The following is a 9,891-nucleotide window of genomic DNA, read 5'->3' on the forward strand; positions in this document are numbered from 1 at the left end:
TTGGGCCATTTTCTTTCAAAACCCTGTGTTAGAACTGATCGTTTTCATGCCAAGTTTCGGATGTGCAATACATTTTATTCGTATTTCATTTCAGAGGTTTAAAACGTTAGTTTCAGATGGAGATATGAATGGTAAGCTTGCCTGCCATTAATATTAACGAAGTGGGACCCCTGTCTAAGACTATTTAAGCTACAGAGTGGTGAACTTTGCCATGCTTGGTGCCAAAAATCATCTTTTCATCAGTCTGTGCAACTGCTGCTGAAGGAAATGATTGGGGCCCAGCAATAACTGACATTAAAAGGTGGGATAAGACCACGTAGAGGGCAGCTTTCATTAGAAAGAGGCTTCTTACTGGGAGGGAGAGTTTCCAGTTCCTGGCTTGTCCACACTTGTCTTTCCTTGAGCAGAATATACTTACCTCCAAGCAGTACAGACATCCCTAAGAAGGTTATCTAACAAACTGGAGGATTGTAATTAGAATTCTATAGTTCTAAGAGTTTCCAGCCACCCATGGGTGGTTAGTACATCTATTTCCTCATTTTAGTTTTCAATATTCTTTTGCGATAACACTGAGTTTGCTTATTTGTTTTGGGCAGAAAGAGTATGAGCATAATTTTAATTTAGTCATTGTAAGATTAATCTCTGAAGAGCTCTTCCAGTTACACTCCAAAACTGGAGTAGAGTACAGTTACTTTGCTACAAAAAAAATCCCTAGAACTCGGGGCATTTGCAGAAAATATGAGAAACCTTATTTTTGTGTTGTTAAAGGACTTTTACTTCTTTGGAGACTATATTAGTCCCCGAAGTGTAAGCTGTCCCCCTTGATACAAAAAAAAACCCCAAAAAAACCCAACAAAAAAAACCCCTCAAATAACGATCATTCTGTTGCAAAAGGATGGTGATTTACAGCTCAGCAGGCAGTATTCATTACTGTGTGAAAGCCTACTACATGGAGTCATTTTGGTGTGGATACATCTGTGTCTTCTGTATTCCCTGTCAATCTGGCGTCACCAGATTTTGGGAAAAAAAGAGATATGAAATGTGTACCTCTTGCTTGCTTTCTTCAGTTTTTTTAACTGTTAAACATCATGTTTTTCTCTTTTTCAGTCAATGCAATTTGAAGATGATGAGCACGCACCGCCGGCCCCTCCCAACCCCTTCAGCCATCTCACAGAAAAGGAACTGGAAGAGTACAAGAAAACCATTGAGCGCAAGCAGCAAGGGTTGGAAGGTCAGTGGTGCGGTTTTGAATGTTGGCGTTCACATTTGAACGAGTTCGGGCTTGGTACGAGAACGTCTACTGTAAAAAACGTACGCATGTTAATTATTAGCATAGGCTGTTGGCAACTACTGTACAACTGAACCTTGAGACAGTAAAATCTTTTTTTAGTTTGGCTAGTGCTAAAATTAAAGCAGTGAAAGGTTTGCACAGAAGTGGGGTTGACAAAAACACTCTTCAACATAGTGACCTTTTCAGTCAGAGTCATAGAATTAACTGAAGCTGGAAGAGCCTGTGAAGGTCATCTTGGTCCAACGTCCTCCTCAGACTTGATATCAAAGTTAGATCAAGCTGCTCAGATCTGTGCCCAGCTGAGCAAAAGTTTACTGAGATGTTTGGTCTTGGCAACTTCAATTTTTCTTCTGTTCTGCTGATGTGCAAAACTCATCGACCTTCACTTTTACATCTTCCGATACTGCTATTCCATAGGGAATTACTAATTCAGGGCTGACTTTTGTTGTTAACGATAACACTTACTATGCATTCCTTTTCACTAATATTCTGTAACAGAACAGTTTTGCTGTATATCACATTCAGGGCATGGCATAACAGCTTACTGTAACAGCAAACCGTGCGACTTAGGGCTAGATAAAACCGTGGGGCGTGCTACTGGGAATGCAACCCTGCCGCCCTTTTAAATATTTTCTATTAAAGAACTAATATAAGATGATTGTGAGCAGATAAATCCATAATTTTGTAGAGTTAAAGCTGCATATTGTACCTTCCTGATGTTGCCAGCATGAGCGAAGCAAAGCTAGCAGGGCTGTAAACCTTGTAGCACTAGCACTGACATTCTTGCTTGATTTTTACTCTTGCATGGCTACTAACTGAAATCTCATCCTGCAGATGCTGAACAGGAATTATTCTCAGATGACGGTTCATCTGTGTCACAAATTCAGTCACAAACTCAATCCCCGATAAATGTCCCAGAAAAATTAGAAGGTATTCCATGCAATTTCTGTACAATGCCAAGGGCTCTGACAACTCGAGTCGTCCTCTCTTCTGCTGCGTTCTTACGCCGGCGTGAGGCTGGCTGGGCCAACAAGGGCCCTCTTGTACCACGGCTGGGTGGGACTCTGTCCGGTTTTCCTGCGGGGTAATTCTCACCCACACGGGACAAGGCAGGGCACACTGAAACGGGGATATTAACAAGACGGAGGGAATGGATGTTACATTCTTACTTGACTGAACGTGTTAAGATTTGGGTTTTTGCCTAAGACTTTTCCAGCAAAGTCTAAGAAGGCGTTTTGAGAAGCTGGTTCTCCAAAGTCTTCTGTGTGGAATGGCTGCGTTTTCATAAATAAGTCTCTTGCAGTAAAGCGTCGCTCTGACTCTGCTTGAGACTGCGCCCATGCGCAGCGTAGACTATGTGTGTGTGTGCTGCCCACAGCCTGAGCGACACCTGGCAGACACTAGATTCGCTTTTCCGCCCCACTTTCCTTCAACACCATTTCCACAGCCTTGTCTGCATACACCGAGCACGAATGCAGAGAAAGGGGGAGAAACCCTACGTCTGAGCACTCTGGGTTTCACTTTTCGTATCGCAGTCCAGACCCACCGACTCCGTTTCACTACCGCTTTCTAGCGCGACAGCGTGCGTAAATAACCCCACGATTGTCTGTTCTTTCAGAAAACCACGAAGACCTCTACACCCAGAATGCCAACCTAATATCTGTGGAGATGCCGGTTGTGGTCGTGAACGGCAAGGAAGACGCGCACGACGTGGAAGACCTCACCAAGAGGGTCAGTCAGTTAACCACCAGTACTGTGGAGAGCGTGGAGATCACGATTAAAAGCCCTGAGAAGATAGAGGAGGCTCTGTCCCCCGAAGGGTCACCTTCCAAATCCCCGTCAAAGAAGAAGAAGAAATTCCGCACCCCGTCTTTCCTGAAAAAGAGTAAAAAGAAGGAGAAGGTAGAAGCGTAAGTGCAGTTCTGTTGTGAGGAGACGTTGCACATTTTAAACGTTTGACTATTATAAACAGCGTAGTGTTAGGGGTGTGCAGTAACTGGACTTTTAACCCAAACAAAAAGGAACTGGAAGAGGTTTTGCTTTAAAAAAACCCACAACCCACCAAACAAAAAAAACCCTTTCATGTTAATTGAAAATTAATCAATCTCTCACTTAACTGTGTCCAAATTTGCCGTGAGGGTTGGAAACGTTCATTAGTTTCATGCCGAAGCACGCTGGCGGGGGCTCAGTTACCGTCGCGGCGGGGTCGAATGCCGTCGCGGTGTGCAGCAGCGAGTTCTGCGGGGGGTATTTTGCAGACCTTACGCTTTTCGGTACAGTTCAAGTCTGTACTGAAGTTACTGTGGAGTGAGCATACGGCTTCCTGAAACTGCTGTCTCATTGGTAACCAGACCACGCGTTTCTGTATTGTGGTTCTGACCATGTACTTTCTGTTTCTGTACCCCCGTTGGAGCGGGTGCACATTAACAGCACACCTTTAAACCTTTTCTAAGATTAGATCGTAGAGAAACATTATACACTGGCACATAATAGTAGGGGAAAAACTGTGTAAGAGAGAGTTTATTTGGAGTTATACAAAAGGTCTAAAGAATTCCATTCTTCAATAACTTTTTTGCCAAATGTTTCATTTTAGTGAAATATAATTTTTGAAGACTTCTTTTTTATTCTATCAGTTGGGGGTGGGGTGGGTGGGAAACCCTTATTTTTCAAGAAAGGGGATTTTATACACTTAACATTGATAATTTAGTTTAACTGGCAAAACAAAAAAGAAGATTTTATATGTTCAAATGTTTGTATACCATTCAGTATAAAGGTATTATAAGCATGTGAACCAAGCATTAATAGTAAAGTGTATTTCAGAATGCTTGGTTTAGAGTATACTTAAATGTAATTCAGGAATCCAGGGACTCAGAAATCAAAAGATAAAAGCATATAAAATTGAACTGGATTCGTGTTTAATAATTACATGGGGTGTTGTTTTTTCTTTCTCTCGTGGTATTGCTAATGAATGAAGAAAAATAATCTCTTAACATAACCAAATGAAGGAAACAAAGCTGTTAAAAGGGAAAGTGAAATAGTAAGAAAATAGGAGGAGACAAAGAAAGTAAAAGCCTGGTGATTATTTTTTTTAAATATATGATATGGATTGTGGGATATTTTTATTAAATCAGCAAAGTGACATGTCCATTTAGACGTTCTTAATAATTTGTCTGGATTCATACAGAGCGCAACACTTTGGGTTTTCTCTTCGCTTTCATCTGAATTGTAAAAGGGTCTCATGAATCTGTGTTGTCCTTTGGGTGAACCCAGAGCAAATCAGAGCCTAGTGCCATGGGTGAGAGTGGTACCGCCACTCGCTCATTTTTACTGGTATTGTCGTTTTAGTACTTTTACTGTACTGTAAATACAAACTAAACATAGAAATTAACATAGGGGTTTCTTCACTGTGTCAAACTGTCTGTGAATCGGTCATCGCAATAGGAAGTACATCTTAAAGATCCATGTGATTCCCAAATTGCCGGTTGAAATATTCTATGATATATAATTGTTAAATATGGCTGGAGAGTGGTTTGGCATGCAAAAGTGTCGATTATAGCATGTTTGGAGGCTGGTTAGCTTTGACCGTCTAAGTGTGATAACGCGATGTTAGAATGGATCCTGGAAACAATTTTCTAGCTATCACTAAATACTGGAATCAGTGTTTTTAATCATAGTGGAAACTTTCAGTTGCTTACTTTGTTTTTTATGTTCTACATTATTTGTGTTGTATTACCAACATATGTAGAAACAGTAACCTGTGAACTACGCTTTTCATAACTTTTTTAAAAATATATATCTAAATGAATGCAATGTGCATAAATATTTTTTAAAATGCAACCGTGAACTATTTGCACCTTTTGCTAATGCCTCTATTTACTCGCTTTGGCATAAAGAATGAGCCAGCCAACTCTTGTGTCCTGTGGAAAATATATAAATGTTATCTGAAATTGCTCATAGATGTAATGCTAATTAATGTTAAATCACAAATAAACAGTATTTTAAATAGATTGATTGTGCACAGTGGCCTTTTGTCTATGCAGCGCTCTTCCCGTCTCACCTGTAGGAAAGACGCTTTGGTTATGAACATCCTTCTCGGGCATTTATTCGGAAGACAGCTCCTTGCTGGTGCTTGTCCTGAAAAGCTGTGCAAGAAAACAGTCTGGTCTTCCAAGAAAACAGTTCTTTTCCCTGCCACAGATCCCAGAGGTGAAGGAGGACAGGCCTTCCGCAGCAATCGCTGTGTTGTCGGGCTGTGGGATCGGACCCGGATGAGTTTGTGCTGCAGGCTTCCCCCTCCCAGGGCATCACAGAGTCACAGAATGGTTTGGGTTGGAAGGGACCTTAAAGCCCATCCAGTTCCAACCCCCCTGCCGTGGGCAGGGACACCTTCCACTAGACCAGGTTGCTCAGAGCCACATCCAGCCTGGCCTTGGACACTTCCAGGGATGGGGCATCCACAGCTTCTCTGGGCAACCTGTCCCCGTGCTTCTCCACCCTCTCCAGGAAGAACTTCTTCCTGATATCTGATCTAAACCTCCCCACTTTCCATTTAAACCCGTTACCCCTTGTCCTGTCACTACAGGCCCTTGTAAAAAGTCCCCCCCAGCTTCCTTGTAGGCCCTTCAGGTACTGGAAGGTGCTATAAGGTCTCCCCGGAGCCTTCTCTTCTCCAGGCTGAACAAGCCCAACTCTCTCAGCCTGTCCCCACAGCAGAGGGGCTCCAGCCCTCGGAGCATCTTCATGGGCCTCCTCTGGACTCCTTCATCCTTCCCCCTCTTCTGCTCCGCAGCATAGATTCACGTGTGACGGCCCGAGGCACAGGACTCAAGTGGTTTAAGTGCTGTGTAAGTACAGAGCAAGGAAACAGCTTGTGGAAAATACCATTTTTCCCCTTTTATTAGTGAAAATGAAGGGTTTTGTAGGGGAGGCTTTTAATGCAAAGTTATTTGAAGCCATCTGTGTTGCTCCCTGCCAGCACACGGTGTACCTCAGAGTCTCTGAGGCTGCAGGAGCTGCAGTGTTATGTTTTTAAAGCTATACCAGCCCTGTGAAATGTCTTTAAGGACCCCGACAAATGTTTATTTTCATTGTCATTCCAGAAATCGGCCTTTTGTTTCTGTTTACAGGAGTGTAAACATCCAGCCCGCTGAGTCGGGTGACAGCTTGGTGAGCTCAGTTGCTGCGCGGGGAGGTAATTTCGGTTCGGCGCTCCCATCTTCAGTGAGATGCACGGAATTTCCTTACTCTAGTTCATGTGCAGGAGCACCTGCCGCCAGCTCGGTGCCGCGCTGACGTGAAAGCAGACGCTGCGTCAACACAGAGGAGCTTACGCTGCAAGGCAAAGCGCGTCTCTCATTCGCTTCTCCCAGCTCTTTATCCCCAAGAGTGTACGAACCACGGCAGACCCTTCATTTCCACTCGGATCTCACTCCTTCACGGGGCCATGGGAAGGATCTGAGAGCCCGCCAGCCAAAGCGTGGGAAAAAAGGTAGATGTTTGTAACAGGCATAACACACATTCAGGCTTAAATCTCGGGGAGCAGGAGCCCTTGGAAAGACGAGCTTCAAAGCGGATTGCTGACAGGGTAGGATATGATTAGGACCATTGGGATGCTCAACCCAAGAAAGAGCAAGGCAGCCGTGTGTGCTGTGAGGAGCTACAGGCAAGCTACCGCCGAAGAACCTGCTGAAGGAAAAGGAAGGGGTTGGAAAGGAGTGCGTCTTTCCGCCTCACTGCTGGAACCGGGGTTGTGATCCAGGTGATCGCCCGCCGACTCCTGTTACGGCCTCCCTCCGGTCCTGGAGAGGAGTGTTACACAGCAAAACTGATTTTGCTTGATTGGCAAAAACCGCAGAATGCCGTATGCTTCAGAGCAGGCTCTAGGAGAGAGGAGACAGGTAGGGAGACGGGATGACGTCATGGCGCAGGCTGTGACAGGGCCTTTTGACCAATCTTTTCCTGCCGTGCCGGTTGACTTACTGCACAGTGTTGAGTGCGTAGCGTAATTCCTGTTTTCTCTGGTGCTCAGCGGTTGAGGATTTTCTATTTTCTGCACGTCCAGTTTGCAAAACTGTTAAGTTTTGGCTGTTTCACTCTGTGGGAACTTCTCAGATAAGATGTACTGCTCAGTGGCCAAGGACGGGGAGAAAGGGCCACTGCATCCCAGGCTGGGTGCGTGGGCCTGATGGAAATTTCTGGCGGGAGCGTTGGCGTTCCTCCTGTCCCTTTCCCAAACCGGGGGGGGAAATGCATCCCCGCGCCCACGGGGCTGCTGCGTGGGTTGGTGCTTGTCCTTTCCCAGATCCCGTACATCACGTGGGAGGGAGCGTGCGTTGAAAAGCAGGAACAGGAAACTGCCCGGCCACGTGCGTGCGGGCAGCTGGAGCGCGGGCAGCTTCTCTGTGAGTGCTGCCTGGTGTGTGGCTCGGGCGGTGAGCAGCCCGGGGGGACCAGGAGGGTGTTTGGTGGCCGGGAGGGTGTTTGGTGGAGATGGGCGCTTCTGGCATCGCAGCTGCCACAGAGCCTGTAAAAACTCCTACGTTTAGAGACTGGCAGGCTGGCCAGCTTTATAGACCCTTGGAGGAATGGCAGAAGGCACATCCCGGGTTGCTCAGCCCTTTGCCACAGATCTCAGTTGCAGAGCCAGCAGCAATTTTGGTTTTTAAGGGAAAAGAGGGCCAGGTGTAACGTGGAGAAACGCGTGGTTTTCTACAGCCTTGCTCCCTGGACGCGTTTGATTACAGTAGCTTTACCCTCTGCGTGCCCGCGGTACGTGCAACACACCCAACAGTTCACCTGGACCGGCACCCGGCTCGGCCAAGTTCGATCGACTTGTAAGCCAACACACCCAAGCCGGGCGATGAGAAGGGGATAGCCAACCTGTTCACAGCTGACACCTCCCGCTGTATTCCGGCTGCCCGGCACTGCTATGACCCACCCAGAGGTTTAACCCTCCAAACACACCGCTCCCACCGCGGCAGCGGGACCGACACGGCGATTTGCTGAGCCAGGGGGTTGGAGAAACTGTTTCCTTGGGCGCGTTCTCGAAGTCTCTTTACAGCTGGCTGCATTTTCTTCCCGCCGTGTCTGCGGGGAGCAATGCAGACTCAAGAGTTCACACTCCGAAACTGTGGGTGAGAGTCCCGCAGCCAAGCACAGCCCGGGAAAGGTGAAAATTCAGCCCGCCGTTAGATGGCATCAGGCTTTCGTGTTCGCTGCCGTCGCTCCCCGCAGTCGCAAGCCACTCGCAAAGCGTTGCCAAAGAAAGTATTTTGGTGGAGATTTTGTGGGCTTTATTCCAGTTCCAGCGCAGGAAATGAAAGCAGACATCTGGCCATCGGAGTCATTTACTGATTCCGTTCAAAATCCAGCAATGGAGCGGGCTTTGTCCAGAAGCAAGACTCAGCCGCTCCCCTCAATCCTCTCGCGCTTTCACAACTAGCTAAGGACACTTTTTTTTCTCTTTTTTTGCACTTGTAAACTCACTCCATCGAGCAGAACACCCTTACATTCGAGATTTTCCCTGGATCAGCCTTACCTGCCAGCCGGAGGACTTGGCCTCGACCTCAACCTCCAAACTGCATGTTGTTGGAGGGTGAGGGCAAGGTCTCGGGAAACATTGCTGCACCCTCACCCCGTCCTTATGCTTTTCTCCGAGTGTCTTCCCTTTGTCTCTGTGAGAAATGGGGCACTGGGCAAGCCGGGTCTTGGTTCTGATTCACTCCAGTTGTTTTTCTGTATTGGTCGGAGGGAAAGACTTGGCTGTGCTGTTAACTCTTGTTCATGGAAAATCAGACAAAGCATGAGAGGGTAGAGACGGGTGCATTATTATATGTTTTTGAGCACATACTGTACATATAGAACATAGATATTATACACTATTACAGCTCTCATATGGTGGTCAAAGGGACAGATGCTATGAACTGCACCCGGGAGAAAGGCAGGTTTCGTGCCAAACAGTGGAAGGTGCCAGTGTGTTTCTTGCTTGGGATCTGCCTGTAATGAAACACATAAAGGACCAGGGATGGCTGGAAGCATTCGCAGCACGTGCTCGGCAGAACCTCCTTCCTGGTCTGTCTTGCCTGACTTTCCTGGTTTCTCCTTCCTATCCCTGCTGAGCGTTCCTACTGGATCAAACTTAGGGAGAGAAAGCCAGAGGCTTGAGCTCACGTGAGGCAGATGCAGGCGTTTTCCTCTCTGGGATGCTACGCCTAGGTGCGATGTCAGCGCGTCGGTGGCACCCAGGCCCTCAGCTTTACGCTGTAAGCAGATCTGTGCCACAGCCTGCTGCTGCGGGGCAAACGCATGGCGTTATCCCTCGGGGACTCAGCAGCAGCCGCTCAGCTCTGCCCTCGGCCGACACCTCTCCCTGCCACGCACGGCCCTTTGCCACCCGCAGCTCCCGGCGTGCTTTTATTTTAAGGTCAGATGCACTAAATGAGGAGGGAGAGAGCAAAGCTGGGCAGCCGGCGGGCGTGGGGCTGAGGTTGCCCACCCTGCCAGCTGCGCTGGGACGCCGGCTCTCCGGGAGACGCTGTCAGCTCTGACGGCATCCCCAAGGTTCAGAGCACTGGGGACTCGGGCCCAGCCAGGCCGGCGGG

General features: G+C 47.3%; 1 protein-coding gene across 2 annotated transcripts in view; it reads left to right on the forward strand.

Annotated features, from left to right (window-relative positions):
* The window catches only part of ADD3 (adducin 3 (gamma)), a 28,617-nt gene extending 23,318 nt beyond the window's left edge, over positions 1 to 5,299 (forward strand). Inside the window, exons 12-14 of one of the 2 annotated variants that reach the window (XM_010153620.1) lie at positions 1,108 to 1,231; positions 2,126 to 2,221; positions 2,910 to 3,566. In XM_010153620.1, the coding sequence (XP_010151922.1) occupies positions 1,108 to 1,231; positions 2,126 to 2,221; positions 2,910 to 3,205 (516 nt within the window). In that variant the 3' untranslated portion in view covers positions 3,206 to 3,566. Of the gene's footprint in view, positions 1 to 1,107; positions 1,232 to 2,125; positions 2,222 to 2,909 lie in introns of both variants that reach the window. The other variant, XM_010153621.1, reaches the window with a different exon arrangement.
* The last annotated feature ends 4,592 nt before the right edge of the window (positions 5,300 to 9,891 follow it).

Source organism: Eurypyga helias, unplaced genomic scaffold (assembly GCF_000690775.1).
Source record: "Eurypyga helias isolate BGI_N326 unplaced genomic scaffold, ASM69077v1 scaffold16666, whole genome shotgun sequence".
NCBI classification, from domain to species: domain Eukaryota; kingdom Metazoa; phylum Chordata; class Aves; order Eurypygiformes; family Eurypygidae; genus Eurypyga; species Eurypyga helias.